The 18,277-nt window shown below is 36.7% G+C and overlaps 1 protein-coding gene across 8 annotated transcripts in view; it reads left to right on the forward strand.

Annotated features, from left to right (window-relative positions):
• The window catches only part of BLTP1 (bridge-like lipid transfer protein family member 1), a 1,044,923-nt gene that overhangs the window by 545,425 nt on the left and 481,221 nt on the right, over positions 1-18,277 (forward strand). For all 8 annotated transcript variants that reach the window (XM_053703615.1, XM_053703613.1, XM_053703617.1 and 5 more), the window contains 2 exons: positions 8,011-8,184; positions 15,277-15,397. In XM_053703615.1, coding sequence (XP_053559590.1) covers positions 8,011-8,184; positions 15,277-15,397 — 295 coding nt within the window. The remainder of the gene's footprint in view (positions 1-8,010; positions 8,185-15,276; positions 15,398-18,277) is intronic.

The following is an 18,277-nucleotide window of genomic DNA, read 5'->3' on the forward strand; positions in this document are numbered from 1 at the left end:
GGGATGTATTAGGGGGGTATGGTTTGTGATTCTTTTTTCACCTCATGGGACATTTTTCATAATCCCGTCTTAATTGGTCACAGGGACTTGCCTTTTGCCTCCATTTTTGGATCTACAATATACTACTATTCCATATCTTCTGCTGATGAGTTTTTGTACTGATTTGGCTGTCTGCTGCTTGTTTGGTAGTGGTGAGTGTCTATTTGTAGGTATCTTTTTATTAACATCTAGACACTCATATAGCTATGTTTCTTTCATGTAAGTGGCAAGAGTCCATGAGCTAGTGACGTATGGGATATACATTCCTACCAGGAGGGGGCAAAGTTTCCCAAACCTTAAAATGCCTATAAATACACCTCCCACCACACTCATTCCTCAGTTTTACAAACATTGCCTCCTGTGGAGGTGGTGAAGTAAGTTTGTCCTTGATTTCTTCTATGATAGGCACTTCTAAGCACTTTAAAGCCCAATTCCCCTCAGAGTACAGGGTTTGTCAGAGGGATGTGAAGAGAGTATCGCCTGTTGAATTCATGGTTTCACTCATGGGAAATCTTTTCAAAGGCTCTCTGTTATCGGTTGTAGAGATTCATTCTCTACCTCCCTTTTCAGATCGACAATATACTCTTATACCATTACCTCTGCTGATATTTTTCAGTACTGGTTTGGCTGTCTGCTATATGTGGATGGGTGTCTTTTGGTAAGTATGTATCATTTTTTAAGACACTCTCAGCTATGTTTGGCACTTTGTTATATTGTAAAGTTTCAAATATATGTGTTTACTTATATTTGCCATGAGTCAGGTCTATGTATATTTCCCTTTTGCAGTCTAGCAGTTTCAGTATGAGAATCATGTTTTAGGAAGTTTATTTAAACTTTTTTTCTTACCTGGGGTTTCAGTCTTTTTTCCAATATGACTTGTTTTTACTTAATTTTGGCAGACAAATCTAGGCTTGCGTGGACGCAAAATAAAAATATTGGTGCTACGTTGCGCCTATAGTGGCACAAGTTTCGTAATTACCTGCATCTTTATTGAAGCTAGTTGTTTTGGGGCGAAGTCGCGCTTGTTATGACGTGAGTTGCGTCATTTCCTGGTGTTGGTTTGGCGGCAAACATTTTTTTTCACCTCCTTTTGTGTCATGCATCATACTTGAGAGCTATGCTGTTTGCTTTGTTGCCTATTTTTTGAGCATAAGCATTTTTTCCCATTCCTGAAACTGCTATATGAGGAAATTGAATATTTTGTTTAAATGTTAATTTTTTTCCTTTTACATTTTGCAAGACGTCTGACTGATCCTGACTCTGATGTTACTGTAGAAACTAAGATGCCTTGGACACATTTCTTCAACAAGCTAAGTGTGTTTTTTATTGTCAATCTGATTTTATTCTCTTCAGCTCAATTATGTGGCATTTATTTATCTTATTTCATGCTGATAATGTTTCTATATGTACAAATACATTTACTGTTTTTAGTTTTTCAGTTTAATGTACCTGATGAATTCTGCAGATTTTGCATGTTATTACTGCAATCATAAGAAGGCTATGACTGTGTCTTCAAATAAACTTATAAGGTCTTTCCAAAATTGTTATAAGATTTAATCAATTTTGTTTTAACCGACAGCATACTTAAGTTTATTCTACTATTGAGGGTTTCTTTGGCTCAAAGGATCCTGCATCAGAGACTGTGTGTGACAAATCTTTTTTATTTTTGAAAAAATTTTGTTCTTTATTAAGGAAGTTTTGATGATTTTAGGTATTAGGAGTCTCATCGTCCTATTAAATATGTTATGTTCATTTAAAGATTTCTTTAAATTGCTCCTGAGGTTTTTTGCATATTCTAGATGCTATCTATGATATGTTTACTAGAATGGTTTAAACCTGATTCCTTTTTGGGAATGTACTACTATTTCTATGAAAGTTAGTACTTATTTTCAGGATCTTTTTAAGTTTCAATCTTACCTTTAAAGAGCATATTTAAATACTGTTTATATTCTTAGATCAGCTACATCTATGACTGACATTGCTGCTCTTTCAACTTTATTGTTGGACAGTTAGTATAAGCAGTTTTCAGATTCTGAAGTATATAACACTGTTCATTTACTTCAAAATGTATTCATTTTATTTATGATACTATATTTATCATTTAAGAATAATTTAAAATCTATGTTTTTAGCTTTTCTATTTAGAAGAACTTCATGGTTTTAATCTTGAATTTTGACATGGTCTAAATATATTTTATTATCTAGGTAATCTATTAGCTATCACAGTTGATATACTTAAATCCCAACACTTAACTCTCTCTGACTTGGTGGTTAGACCATCATCGTATTATTCAGGGGGCCTTCTTTGTTTGTCCTTCCTGGACTGTATTCTTACGGATGCAAGTTTTACAGGTTGGGGAGCTGTCTGGGGTTTGCTGACAGCACAAAGGGTTTGGAAACCTCAAGAGGCAAGGTTACCAATCATTATTTTAGAACTCCGTGCTATTTTCAGAACTCTTCAGGCTTGTCCTCAATTTAAGAGAGAATGTTTCATTAGTTTTCCCACAGACAATATTACAACTGTGGCATATGTCAATCATCAGAGAGGGACTCGCAGTCCTTTAGTGATGAAAAGAAGTATCTCGAATACTTTTTTGGATGGAATTCAACTCCTAATTTCTGCGATTCATATCCCAGGTGTAGACAATTGGGAGGCAGATTATCTCAGCCGCCAGACTTTACATCCAGGGGAATGGTCTCTCCATTTAGATGTGTTTTTTCAGATTGTACAGATGTGGGGCCTTACAGAAATAGTTCTGATGGCCTCTCATCTAAACAAGAAATTTCCCAGATACCTTTCCAGGTTCAGGGATCCTCAGGCGGAGATGGTGGTTACATTAACAGTTTCTTGTTTTCTGCTTACATTTTTCCACCTCGTTCTCCTTTAAAAGGTGATCTCCAAGATCATAATGGAACAGTCTCATGTGTTTTGGTAGCACCAGCATGGCCTCACAGGTTTGGTATGTGGATCTTGTCCGGATGTCCAGTTGCCAGCCTTGGCCACTTCCTCTAAGGCCAGACTTTCTGTCTCAAAGGCCGTTTTTCCATCAGGATCTCAAATTGTTAAATTTGAAGGTATGGAATTTGAACGCTTAGTGCTTAGTCATAGAGGTGTCTCTGACTCAGTGGTTAACACAATGTTAAAGGCTTGTAAATCTGTTTTAAGAAAGATTTATTATCTGGTTTGGAAAACCTATATTTCATGGTGTTCTTTTCATAAATTCTCTTGGCATTCTTTTAGAATTCCTAGAATTTTATCATTTCTTCAGGATGGTTTGGATAAGGTTTTGTCTGCAAGTACTTTGAAGGGACAAATCTCTGATCTTTCTGTTTTATTTTATAGAAAGATTGCTAAACTTCCTGATATTCACAGTTTTGTTCAGGCTTTGGTTCGTATCAAACCTGTTATTAAATTAATTTCTCCTCCTTGGAGTCTTAATTTGGTTTTAAGGATTTTGCAGACTCCTCCTTTTGAGCCTATGCATTCTTTGGGTATTAAACTACTTTCTTGGAAAGTATTGTTTCTTTTGGCTATCTCTTCTGCTAGAAGAGTTTCTGAGTTATCAGCTCTCTTGTGAGCCTCCTTATCTGATTTCCCATCAAGATAAAGCTATTTTGCGCACTTAATTCCAATTTTTTTCCTAAAGTTGTAAAATTCTATCAACATTAGTAGGGAAATTGTTGTTCCTTCTTTGTGTCTTAATCCTAAGAATTCTCTGGAAAGATCTTTACATTCTTTGGATTTCAGAAAGACTTCTAGTCTATTTGTTGTTTTTTCTGGTTCCAGGAAAGGACAGAAAGCATTTGCCATTTCTTTGGCATCTTGGTTAAAGCTTTTTGATTAACAAAGCTTATTTGGAGGCGGGCAGTCTCCGTCTCAGAGAATTACAGCTCATTTTACTAGATCAGTCGTTTCTTCTTGAGCTTTTAAGAATGAAGCTTCGGTTGATCAGATTTGCAAAAGCAGCAACTTGGTCCTCTTTGCATACATTTACTAAATTTTACCATTTTGATGTTTTTGCTTCTTTTGAAGCAGTCTTCGGTAGAAAAGTTCTTCAGGCAGCTGTCAGTTTGATTCTACTGCTTATGATTTAAGTTTTTTTTTAAGTTTATAAGAAAAACTTAATTATTGTTTGGATTTAGTTTCTCAGCGGAAATAGCTGTTGTTATTTTATCCCTGCCTCTCTAGTGACTCTTCTGTGGACTTCCACATCTTGGATATTTTATCCCATATGTCACTAGCTCATGGACTCTTGCCACTTACATGAAAGAAAACATAATTTATGTAAGAACTTACCTGATAAATTCATTTTTCATAGTGGCAAGAGTCCATGAGACGCACCTTTTTTGTGGTGGTTATGATTTTTTTTTGTATAAAAGCGCTATTTTTTCCAGTACTCGCACATTTCGCACATCGGCTTTCTTGGCATCCATAGTTTTTTGTGGGTCAGCCTCTGGTTTACGCACGTTGAGGTTGCACACGTTGGATTAACGCTTGTCGGGTTAGTGCACATCCCTTTAGTTTTTCTATAGTTTATTTGCTCATTGACCGGCTTACACTCATCTGGTTAGCGCACATTTTTTCTCAGTTATGCGTGCGTTGGGTTTTGGTGCTCAAAATTCCCTTTTTCAGTTGTCAGGTTTTTTTCGCACGCACTAGGAGCGTTATTTTCCCTTGTATTTGTCTCAGTTAGATTTTTTTGCCTGTTTGCATAAAGCTTTTCTTACCTCACTGTGCTTGTCTATACATTAGACAGAGGTATATGTGAGGTAGGAGAGTTTTATAGAGCTCTTGGGGTTTGGGAATTTTTGCCTCTTTCCCAAAATTAATGGACCGTGGACTCTCACCACCAAGAAAGAAATGAATTTATCAGGTAAGAATAAATAGTTTTTTTAAACTTGCTTCACTGCTTCTACAATGTTAGTTTTTACTATTGATTGATTGTTGTTGCTTCAAATCCCCCCCCCCCCCCCCATTTTTTACGCATTATCTCTAATAATTGTAATATTTCCTGGGAAATTGTCTTATTTCAGTTGTAGTTTGTGGTTATAATTCTACCTTTTCCTTTTGACTATACTGCTGTGATAGATAGATAGATAGATAGATAGATAGATAGATAGATAGATAGATAGATAGGTAGATAGATAGATAGGTAGATAGAGGGGTAGATGGTGCGGTAACTAAATGAGGGAAATTAAGGTTAAATAATATGAATCTAAATTAAAATATAGACCGTTTTTATAGAGTGATCTTAAATCTAGCCTGGTAAAAAAAAGGTATTTGCAGATTTGGGAGCGAAGCAACATTTTTTGTGATAACATATCCTTCTTAAAGCATATGCTACTGCAAGTAAGAGCAAAGCGCAAGCATTAGCTTAATTCATTCACACCTTCATTTTCAGATTCTTGCCGTAATTTAATCAGTCCAGAATACTTTAGAGATATTTTTAAATATCCAGAGAGAAATCTATTTCTCATCTCTACTATTTGCAGAGGTCTGTATTATGGCTAACGGTGGAAGAATAAGATGTGATATATAGTTAATCGTACATTTCACAAAATTACAGGGTCAGTGATATTAGCATTTCATTGTATGCTAGATTACTCTTTTTCAGGGAAGGGCCCTTTTATGAAGTTTGCAAAAACTGTAAGCCTTTTCTGAGGTTCCCTCATATTCCTACTGCAGATATGTATATTACGTATTTCATGATTGCCGTTAAAGTCGTCATTTCCAGTTTTTGAGCTGACTAGGGCAACTTTGACATTATTTCTCATACTAATAGTAGAGTTGAAAAATCAGGAAAATAATTTACTGTATCTTTACACATTCCACTGCTCTTAATTTGTTTATTACAGCAAGCAAAGTCCACAACCTGGTGATGGAATATATTTAGTACCATGATTGAATCCTGTGAATCGAAAAGGTTGAAAGGACAGTAATGTCATTTTTTTGTAGTTGCATCCACAATTAATCACTGTGTTATTGTGCTCATTCCAAGAAAATTGTTTGCGACAAGAGGTTAAGAGGAAAATAGATTAAAGGAGATATTTTGTTTTTAATGTCAAAACATAATAAAAGTTAATTCCTTGAATGTGCTAGCCTAAATGTTTGAGGTTTTAAAAGCTATCCATTTAATCTGTTTGGTTTAAAAAAAAAAAAAAAAAAAATCTTAATGTTTAGCGTTCTGTCTATTGCAACTTAGCAAGTCATCTGAGACAATTTCACAAGTCAACCATACACCATCAATATAAACATGAAGTCTGTAGGTTTGGGCATTTTAAAACGGATAGACACATGTTTCTCAGGATCATTACAATGTGTTTTTTGCATTTATAACTACGTAATGAAACATATTCTAAAGCTTAATTATTTGCGCTATTCCATTATTTTAAAAATTGACAATCTGTTGCAGATAAAGATATGATGGTGGTAATTATCACAAAAAAAGGGCAAAGTAACAACTAGATTACGAGTTGTGCGTTATGCGTGAAAAAGCATTGTTATAGCTCTTTTTCACTACCGCTGGTATTGCAGGTGTTGTAGGAATAGCTGTACCGCACACCTTTTTGGCCGTAACGCAGCGTAACTACTGCACCTTTCAAAAAGTCCTTTTTCAATGGGACTTCCATAGCGCTGGTATTACGAGTTTGCCTGTCTGGCCAAAAATTGAGCGGTACAGCCTATAACTACAAGATCTGTACCGCCACCTGAAAGTCAGTAGTTATTGGTTTTACGTTACAGAGCTGTACCATAAAACTCATAACTAAAGTGTTACGAAGTACACTAACATCCATAAATTACCTATTAACCCCTAAACCGAGGCCCTCCCGCGTTGCAAATACTAAAATAAAATTATTAACCCCTAATCTGCTGTCCCTAACATCGCCACAACCTACATTACTGTTATTAACCCCCTAATCTGCTGCCCCCAATGTCGCCGCCACCTAACTACACTTATTAATCTCTAATCTGCTGCCCACAATGTCGCCGCCACTATACTAAAGTTATTAACCCCTAAACCTAACCCTAAGTCTAACCCTAACACCCACTAACTTTAACCTAATTAAAATAATTCCAAATAAAATTTACAATTAATACCTAAATTATTCCTATTTAAAACTAAATAAATACTTACCCGTAAAATAAAACCTAAGATAGCTGCAATATAACTAATAGTTATATTGTATCTAGCTTATGTTTTATTTTTATTTCACAGGTAAGTTTGTATTTATTTTAACTAGGTAGACTAGTTAGTAAATAGTTATTAACTATTTACTAACTACCTAGTTAAAATAAATATAAATTTACCTGTAAAATAAAACCTAACCTGAGTTACACTAACACCTAACATTACAATAAAATTAAATAAGATAAATTTAAAAAATACATTTATCTAAATTACAAAAAATAATAAACACTAAATTACACAAAATAAAAAAAGAAATGATCAAAAATAAAAACGAATTACTCCTAATTTAATAGCCCTATCAAAATAAAAAAGCCCCCCCCCAAATAATAACACCCTCTAGCCTATACTAAACTGCAAATAGCAGTGGGGAAATTGTGCACAAGCTCGTCAAAGCAGCGCTGGTATTTGTGTGCGGTATGGAGCTCAACGCAGCCATATCGCCCGCAAACGCCGGGTTTTTGCAAACCTGTAATAGCAGCGCTATTAAAGGTGAGCGGTGGCAATAACTTGCAAGTTATTACCGAGCCACTCAAAACGCAACACTCGTAATCTGGCCGTTATATAGTCCAGTTTTTTCTCAATTTTTTTCAGTTATCACTTATGGCAAACAGATCAGTAAATGTAGTTTCTGTCTATATTTAAGAGGCCTTTCACTGTCTTCCTGTTTTCCGACACATACTTTAAGGTTTATATTTAAACACGGTTCTTTGGTTAGGTTCCATAGCCGTATAACACTGGCACCATTTACATTCTGTTAATGTAACTTTATTTTATTAATTCAGCACTCCTTATACTCCACTGGAGAAGAAATCAATGGAAAATACAGATGATGAGACACTAACTGAGGAATGGACTTTAGATCAACCTATTTCTCACACACGAACAACAGCAATAATAGAAGTGAAAGGAACAGTGGATGTTGTTCTTAGTCCTCTAGTCGCAGAGGCTTTGGACAGGTATTTTCTATTTGCACTGTTAAAGGGACATTCCGGTCAAAATTGAAATGCACTTAGATGAATTACATCTTTGAATAAAAGCATATTTGCAATATACATGTATTGCCAACATGCTTCTAGTAAAAGTTATCACTGTTTTAGTGTTAACATTTTTCTGTGCAGTGAAGCATAACTAGATAATCTGAGTGCACTAGCATTTTAAATACTGAAGCTGCTCAGTGTGCCAGTGGGGCTTGTATCATGTCAGTAATAACCAAATTGAGTCACTACCAGATGGTACAAGCACCTTAGGCTCTCTGATCAAGTGTTGCGTTTAAAATGCTGGTGCATAGTGCATTTTTAAATACGTATTTGAAACAGATATAGCTTTTATTCAAACATTTTTGCTAATAAATTTATATTACATAAATGCTTCTATTCATAACTGAAATGCATCCATGTGGATTCCAATTTTAGCTGGAATGTCCCTTTAACTATTTTCAGAACATCTGCTTTTGCAGAATTTATTTTTCAGGAGATCAAAAGTATTTCTAAAATGTCTTTTTTTCCTTCTAGAAAACTTATATTAAATGTATTTACTTTAAAGGATATTGTACTAATAGATTTATAGTGGAATCTCATCAGGTTAAAGTTATTAATAGTATTTTTGTGTTACCTTAAAATGTTAAGTTTAAAGGTGTTTAAACTGAGTTAAATTCAGCAGAAGTAGTTGAATACTTCCTGTTAAAGGGACACTAAACCCAATTTCTTTCATGTAATTAGCAAGAGTCCATGAGCTAGTGACGTATGGGATATACATTCCTACCAGGAGGGGCAAAGTTTCCCAAACCTCAAAATGCCTATAAATACACCCCTCACCACACCCACAAATCAGTTTTACAAACTTTGCCTCCTGTGGAGGTGGTGAAGTAAGTTTGTGCTAGATTCTACGTTGATATGCGCTCCTCAGCAGGTTGGAGCCCGGTTTTCCTCTCAGCGTGCAGTGAATGTCAGAGGGATGTGAAGAGAGTATTGCCTATTTGAATTCAATGATCTCCTTCTATGGGGTCTATTTCATAGGTTCTCTGTTATCGGTCGTAGAGATTCATCTCTTACCTCCCTTTTCAGATCGACGATATACTCTTATATATACCATTACCTCTACTGATTCTCGTTTCAGTACTGGTTTGGCTTTCTACTACATGTAGATGAGTGTCCTGGGGTAAGTAAGTCTTATTTCCTGTGACACTCTAAGCTATGGTTGGGCACTTTTATATAAAGTTCTAAATATATGTGTTTAAACATTTATTTGCCTTGATTCAGGATGTTCAACGTTCCTTATTTTCAGACAGTCAGTTTCATATTTGGGATAATGCATATGAATAATTCAATTTTTTCTTACCTTAAAATTTGACTTTTTTTCCTGTGGGCTGTTAGGCTCGCGGGGGCTGAAAATGCTTCATTTTATTGGGTCATTCTTGGCGCTGACTTTCTTGGCGCAAAAATTTTCTTGTCATTTCCGGCGTCATACGTGTCGCCGGAAGTTGCGTCATTTTTTGGACGTTTTTGCGCCAAAAAATGTCGGCGTTACCGGATGTGGCACCATTTTTTGCGCCAAAAGCATTTAGGCGCCAAATAATGTGGGCGGCTTTTTTGGCGCTAAAAAATTTTGAGCGTCATTGTTGTCTCCACAATATTTAAGTCTCATTATTTATTGCTTCTGGTTGCTAGAAGCTTGTTCATTGGCATTTTTTTCCCATTCCTGAAACTGTCATTTAAGGAATTTGATCAATTTTGCTTTATATGTTGTTTTTTCTATTACATATTGCAAGATGTCTCAAATGGACTCTGAATCAGAAGCCACTTTTGGAAAAACGCTTAACTGAGTTACAGTTCTACCAAAGCTAAGTTCATTTATTTTAAATGTTATAAATGTTTATCTTTAGCTATGGTTTGTATTAAGTTATTATGTTATACTTTTACATGCGGTATCCATTAGTATTTATGCTTTATATATTTTCTTTTCTTACAAGAAATATTTAGATCACTTATAAGAAATATTTTTCTGATTCTATGTTAAAGGCTTTGTCTGACTTTGTGCCTTCTAATAAAATTTTTAGGTCTTTTTCACTTCTTTTTTTATTATTGAAGTTTCAAATGACCAACAACATACTGATTTATCCTTCTCTGATGATGTTTTTTTTCTCTTTCAGAAATTTTCTTCATCAGATATTGACACTAACAAATCTACTTTTTTATTATTTTTCAATTATTAAAGTACATTTGTTCTTTGTTGAAAAGGTGTTGATTATTTTGGATATTAAGGTAACTAGTTCTTTAAGACTAGCTGACATTATTTCTGCCTATTTTTTTCTTTAGAGGTTTTCTTTCCATTTCCCTATACTAGGGAATGGAATAGGCTGAGAATTTTCTTTTATTCCTTCTTCAAAGGTTTTAAACTATATTCTTTGCCAGCAGTTAAACTCAATTTGGAGGGTTCTCCAATTTATTGAGGCTATCTCTAATTCTACTAATTATGCTATTGTTTCTATAGCAAAATAGTATTTATTTTCCTTTAGATAGTTGTATCTTATTTATGGAAAATTATTTAGTTTCAGGTACTTTTCTTGGTCCTGTAATTTATTTTGATATTGCAATTGCTTCATTTTCTCTGTTTACTTTAAGATCAAGTATCAGATTATGATATATTTTAGCATTGTTAAAGGGACAACATTTACTAGACTAGGTGCTGTTGCATTTGTCTTGTTGTTTTGCATTTATTGATTATGCAAGTCCACTGTATTGGCTGGTCCTTTAAACTGGTCTATCATGCTAATAGTTTCATTTGTGTCTTCATTTTATTGAATATTTTCGAAAATGAGGGTTAATCTATGTCTTTAGCTTTTTTAGCTAGAAGAATTTTGTGATTTTTTTAAAAAAAAAAATCCATATTTCCTTTGTTCTAAGATAATCAATTATTTGTTTTATAATTGGATTCAATTCTTAACTGTTACTCTGGGCTTCAAGGTTGAGTTCTAAGACTAAAACTTTAAGCTTATACTAGTTTGGTTGTTCTTATTAAGGAACGAATTCCTGAGTTCTTTCCCAAGTAACATGTCTATAATTGGAGTTCGAAATCAGCTCCCTAATTTTGCGATGTATCCCAGCTTGGCTGGTAAGGGGCAGGTTAAGGCTTCTTTGAAATTTATTTTGTCCAAATTTCTTTGATTTTATTCCAGCAAGGCTAACACTTTCTTTAACTGTGTTTCTGTCCTATATATTTTGGGTACTGTTGAAGCATGGCTAGGCACCCTTGGGGTTCAAGCGCTGCTCAGACCTGGAATCTTCTGGGTTATTTCTTCCAGTTTCTTTTGAGGAACTGGGTTTTGGAGTTTTATTCAAACTATTTTGCCTTTTTATGGTCTTTGATAGCATTATTTGTTTTCATTAGATACAATAAATGCATATTTTCATTTTTCTGTTTTCATTCAGATTATTTTCTGAGGATGCGGAATCTCATATGATTCACTTACTCTTCAGGACATAGTTAGAGGATCTTCTTTTCTAAAGCTCTTGATTCCTCACACAAGGGTCACCTTTTTTAGGTTTCCAGATAGTTTGTGTCATTGTCCTTGTCTCTATTAGACAAGGGATAATGTTATTGGGTTCCATCTATAGGTACCTTTAGTCTCTATTATTTCCTTCAGTTGCTATATATGCATAGAAGTTTTAGGTCTTATGGCCACAGCATTGGATTCAATTCCCTTTGCTCATTTTCTCTATAAAGAACCTTTCCAGTCTTTTATAAGTGTTGTTTCTTCAAGAACATGGTTGGAGGATCAATTTACCAAAAAGTTCGTTTGATTCCTCAGACAAGGGTAACCTTTTTAGGTTTCCTGATAGATTCAGTGTTCTTTATTCTGTCTCTGACGGACAAGAGGCGTCTGAAATTGGTTTCAGCTTATCGAAACCTTCAGTCTCAATCATTCCCTTCGGTAGCCTTATGCATGGAAATTCTAGGTCTTATGACTGCAGCATCGGACGCGATCCCCTTTGCTCGTTTTCACATGCGACCTCTTCAGCTCTGTATGCTGAACCAGTGGTGCAGGGATTATACAAAGATATCTCAATTAATATCTTTAAAACCGATTGTTCGACACTCTCTGACGTGGTGGACAGATCACCATTGTTTAGTTCAAGGGGCTTCTTTTTGTTCTTCCAACCTAGACTGTGATCTCAACAGATGCAAATCTGACAGGTTGGGGAGCTGTATGGGGGTTTCTGGCAGCACAAGGGGTTTGGGAATCTCAGGAGGTGAGATTACCAATCAACATTTTTGGAACTCTGTGCAATTTTCAGAGCTCTTCAGTCGTGGCCTCTTCTAAAGAGAGAGTCGTTCATTTGTTTCTAGACGGACGATGTCACAACCGTGGCATATGTCAATCATCAAGGAGGAACTCACAGTCCTCTGGCTATGAAGAAGTCTCTCGAATACTTGTATGGGCGGAATCCAGCTCCTGTCTAATTTCTGCGGTTCATATCCCAGGTATAGACAATTGGGAAGCGGATTATCTCAGTCGCCAAACACTACATCCGGGCGAATGGTTTCTTCACCCAGAGGTATTTCTTCAGTTTGTTCAAATATGGGGACTTCCAGAAATAGATCTGATGGCTTCTCATCTAAACAAGAAGCTTCCCAGGTATCTGTCCAGATCCAGGGATCCTCAGGCGGAAGCAGTGGATGCATTGTCACGTCCTTGGAAGTATCATCCTGCTTATATCTTTCCGCCTATAGTTCTTTTTCCAAGATTCTAAAGGAACATTAGTTTATTCTGCTGGTGGCTCCAGCATGGCCTCACAGGTTTTGGTATGCGGATATTGTCCGGATGGCCACTTGCCAACCGTGGACTCTTCCGTTAAGACCAGACCTTCTTTCGCAAGGTCCTTTTTTTCCATCGGTTCTCAAATACTTAAATTTGAAGGTATGGAGATTGAACGCTTGATTCTCAATCATAGAGGTTTCTCTGACTCTGTGATTAATACTATGTTACAGGCTCGTAAAACTGTATCTAGGAAGATATATTATCGAGTCTGGAAGATTTTCATTTCTTGGTGTTTTTCTCATCATTTTTCTTGGCATTCTTTTAGAATTCCTAGAATTTTACAGTTTCTTCAGGATGGTTTGGATAAGGTTTGTCTGCAAGTTCCTTGAAAGGTCAAATCTCTGCTCTTTCTGTTCTTTTTCACAGAAAGATTGCTAGTCTTCCTGATATTCATTGTTTTGTACAAGCTTTGGCTCGTATAAAACCTGTTATTAAGTCAATCTCTCCTCCTTGGAGTTTGAATTTGGTTCTGGGGGCACTTCAAGCTCCTCCGTTTGAACCTATGCATTCGCTGGTCATTAGATTACTTTCTTGGAAAGTTTTGTTTCTTTTGGCCATCTCTTCTGCTAGAAGAGTTAATGAATTATCTGCTCTTTCTTGTGAGTCTCCTTTTCTGATTTTTCATCAGGATAAGGCGGTGTTGCGAACTTCTTTTAAATTTTTTGCTAAGGTTGTGAATTCTAACAACATTAGTAGAGAAATTGTGGTTCCTTCATTGTGTCCTAACCCTAAGAATTCTAAGGAGAGATCATTGCATTCTTTGGATGTAGTTAGAGCTTTGAAATATTATGTTGAAGCTACTAAGGATTTCCGAAAGACTTCTAGTCTATTTGTTATCTTTTCCGGTTCTAGGAAAGGTCAGAAGGCTTCTGCCATTTCTTTGGCATCTTGGTTATAAACTTTGTTTCATCATGCCTATGTCGAGTCAGGTAAAACTCCGCCTCAAAGGATTACAGCTCATTTTACTAGGTCAGTTCTACTTCCTGGGCGTATAGGAATGAAGCTTCAGTTGATCAGATTTGCAAAGCAGCCACTTGGTCTTCTTTGCATACTGTTACTAAATTCTAACATTTTGATGTGTTTTCTTTTTCTGAAGCAGTTTTTGGTAGAAAAGTACTTCAGGCAGCTGTTTCAGTTTGATTCTTCTGCTTATAATTTCAGTTTTTTTCATTATAAGATTTTAACTTTATTTTGGGTGTGGATTATTTTCAGTGGAATTGGCTGTCTTTATTTTATCCCTCCCTCTCTAGTGACTCTTGCGTGGAAGATCCACATCTTGGGTAGTCATTATCCCATACGTCACTAGCTCATGGACTCTTGCTAATTACATGAAAGAAAACATAATTTATGTAAGAACTTACCTGATAAATTCATTTCTTTCATATTAGCAAGAGTCCATGAGGCCCACCCTTTTGTGGTGGTTATGATTTTTTTGTATAAAGCACAATTATTCCAATTCCTTATTTTTTTATGCTTTCGCACTTTTTTCTTATCACCCCACTTCTTGGCTATGCGTTAAACTGATTTGTGGGTGTGGTGAGGGGTGTATTTATAGGCATTTTGAGGTTTGGGAAACTTTGCCCCTCCTGGTAGGAATGTATATCCCATACGTCACTAGCTCATGGACTCTTGCTAATATGAAAGAAATTAATTTATCAGGTAAGTTCTTACATAAATTATGTTTTTTTTCTTTAATTTTTCAGATAGAGCATGCAATTTTAAGCAACTTAATAATTTACTCCTATTTTCAAATTTTCTTCGTTCTCTTGCTATCTTTATTTAAAATGCAGCAATGTAACGCTTAGGAGGCGGCTTATTTTTGGTTCAGAACCTGGGTTATGCTTGCTTATTTGTCTGCTAAATGTAGCCACCAATAAGCAAGCGTTATCCAGAGTGCTGAATCTAAATTGGGCTGGCTCCTTTGCTTTACATTACTGCTTTTTTAAAGAAAGATAGCAAGAGAATGAAGAAAAATTGATACTAGGAGTAAATTAGAAAGTTGCTTAAAATTGCATACCCTTATCTGAATCATGAAAAAAAAAATGTTTGGGTTTATTATCCCTTTAATGCTGACAGGTTTAGAAGGAACCTCCCATAGCTGTGTTGGTGAAGAGTGGCAAGCCTTTGCAAGCATACAAGAAAATGTTTGTAGCTAAATATATATGATTATTCTTTGTGATAGATGGTTTTCTTGTTAAAATGCTTCTAAGCCATGTTTGGACTTTTATAGGTACATACAGGCAATGATACATTTTACCAGCACGCGTCACCCCGCAGCAATTGTTGATGATTTGCATGCTAAGGTGTTATCTGAAGCCGTACAGAACAGTAAAACCACGTTCTCTGAAAATGTAAGTTTTATTAATGCTTTGTTTTTAATGTAGACAAAAAGGAAACTATGAATTAAAATCTAGAACTATGCATGAACTCATTTTAAAAAAGAATAAACTATATTTCTCCAACATAGGTGTGTCCGGTCCACGGCGTCATCCTTACTTGTGGGATATTCTCTTCCCCAACAGGAAATGGCAAAGAGCCCAGCAAAGCTGGTCACATGATCCCTCCTAGGCTCCGCCTACCCCAGTCATTCTCTTTGCCGTTGTACAGGCAACATCTCCACGGAGATGGCTTAGAGTTTTTTAGTGTTTAACTGTAGTTTTTATTATTCAATCAAGAGTTTGTTATTTTAAAATAGTGCTGGTATGTACTATTTACTCAGAAACAGAAAAGAGATGAAGATTTCTGTTTGTATGAGGAAAATGATTTTAGCACCGTAACTAAAATCCATGGCTGTTCCACACAGGACTGTTGAGAGCAATTAACTTCAGTTGGGGGAACAGTGTGCAGTCTCTTACTGCTTGAGGTATGACACATTCTAACAAGACGATGTAATGCTGGAAGCTGTCATTTTCCCTATGGGATCCGGTAAGCCATGTTTATTAAGATAGTAAATAAGGGCTTCACAAGGGCTTATTAAGACTGTAGACTTTTTCTGGGCTAAATCGATTCATTATTAACACATATTTAGCCTTGAGGAATCATTTATTCTGGGTATTTTGATATGATTATATCGGCAGGCACTGTTTTAGACACCTTATTCTTTAGGGGCTTTCCCTAATCATAGTCAGAGCCTCATTTTCGCGCCGGTATGGCGCACTTGTTTTTGAGGACAGCATGGCACGCAGCTGCATGTGTGTGGAGCTCTGATACATAGAAAAGTCTTTCTGAAGGCATCATTTGGTATCGTATTCCCCTTTGGGCTTGGTTGGGTCTCAGCAAAGCAGATTCCAGGGACTGTAAAGGGGTTAAATATAAAAACGGCTCCGGTTCCGTTATTTTAAGGGTTAAAGCTTCCAAATTTGGTGTGCAATACTTTTAAGGCTTTAAGACACTGTGGTGAAATTTTGGTGAATTTTGAACAATTCCTTCATACTTTTTCGCAATTGCAGTAATAAAGTGTGTTTAGTTTAAAATTTAAAGTGACAGTAACGGTTTTATTTTAAAACGTTTTTTGTGCTTTGTTATCAAGTTTATGCCTGTTTAACATGTCTGAACTACCAGATAGATTGTGTTCTGACTGTGGGGAAACCAAGGTTCCTTCTCATTTAACTATATGTATTTTATGTCATAAAAAAATTTAGTGAAAATGATGCCCAAGATGATTCCTCAAGTGAGGGGAGTAAGCATGGTACTGCATCATCCCCTCCTTCGTCTACACCAGTCTTGCCCATACAGGAGGCCCCTAGTACATCTAGTGCGCCAATACTCCTTACTATGCAACATTTAACGGCTGTAATGGATAATTCTATCAAAAACATTTTAGCCAATATGCCCACTTATCAGCGAAAGCGCGACTGCTCTGTTTTAGAAAATTCTGTAGAGCATGAGAACGCTGATGATATGGTTTCTGAAGGGCCCCTACACCAGTCTGAGGGGGCCAGGGAGGTTTTGTCTGAGGGAGAAATTTCAGATTCAGGAAACATTTCTCAACAAGCTGAACCTGATGTGATTACTTTTAAATTTAAGTTGGAACATCTCCGCGCTCTGCTTAAGGAGGTGTTATCCAATTTGGATGATTGTGATTATCTGGTCATTCCAGAACCACTATGTAAAATGGAAAAGTTCTTAGAGGCCCCGGGGCCCCCCGAAGCTTTTCCTATATCCAAGCGGGTGGCGTACATTGTTAGTAAAGAATGGGACAGGCCCGGTATACCTTTAGTACCTCCCCCCATATTTATAAAATTGTTTTCCTATAGTCGACCCCAGAAAGGACTGATGGCAGACAGTCCCCAAGGTCGAGGGGGCGGTTTCTACTCTACACAAGCGCGCCACTATACCCATAGAAGATAGTTGTGCTTTCCAAGATCCTATGGATAAAAAATTAGAAGGTCTGCTAAAGATGTTTGTTCAGCAAGGTTCCCTTCTACAACCAATTGCATGCATTGTCCCTGTCACTGCAGCCGCGTGTTTCTAGTTTGATGAGCTAGGAAAGGCGATTATTAGTAATTCTTCTTCTTATGAGGAGATTATGGACAGAATTCGTGCTCTTAAATTGGCTAATTCTTTCACCCTAGACGCCACCTTGCAATTGGCTAGGTTAGCGGCGAAAAAATTCTGGGTTTGCTATTGTGGCGCAGAGCGCTTTGGTTAAAATCTTGGGCAGCGGATGCGTCTTCCAAGAACAAATTGCTTGACATTCCTTTCAAGGGGAAAACACTCTTTGGCCCTGACTTGAAAGAGATTATCTCTGATATCACTGGGGGCAAGGGCCACGCCCTTCCTCAGGATAGGTCTTTTCAAGACCAAAAATAAACAATCCAGCCTGGAGACCTATGCAAGGCTGGAACAAAGGAAAGCAGGCCAGGAAACCTGCCACTGCTACCAAGACAGCATGAAATGCGGGCCCCCGATCCGGGACCGGATCTGGTGGGGGGCAGACTCTCTCTCTTCGCTCAGGCTTGGGCAAGAGATGTTCTGGATCCTTGGGCGCTAGAAATAGTCTCCCAAGGTTATTCTCTGGAGTTCAAGGGGCTTCCTCCAAGGGGGAGGTTCCACAGGTCTCAGTTGTCTTCAGACCACATAAGAAGACAGGCATTCTTACATTGGGTAGAAGACCTGCTAAAAATGGGAGTGATTCATCCTGTTCCATTAGGAGAACAAGGGATGGGGTTCTACTCCAATCTGTTCATAGTTCCCAAAAAAGAGGGAACGTTCAGACCAATCTTAGATCT

The sequence above is a fragment of the Bombina bombina genome, chromosome 2, assembly GCF_027579735.1.
Source record: "Bombina bombina isolate aBomBom1 chromosome 2, aBomBom1.pri, whole genome shotgun sequence".
NCBI classification, from domain to species: Eukaryota; Metazoa; Chordata; class Amphibia; order Anura; family Bombinatoridae; genus Bombina; species Bombina bombina.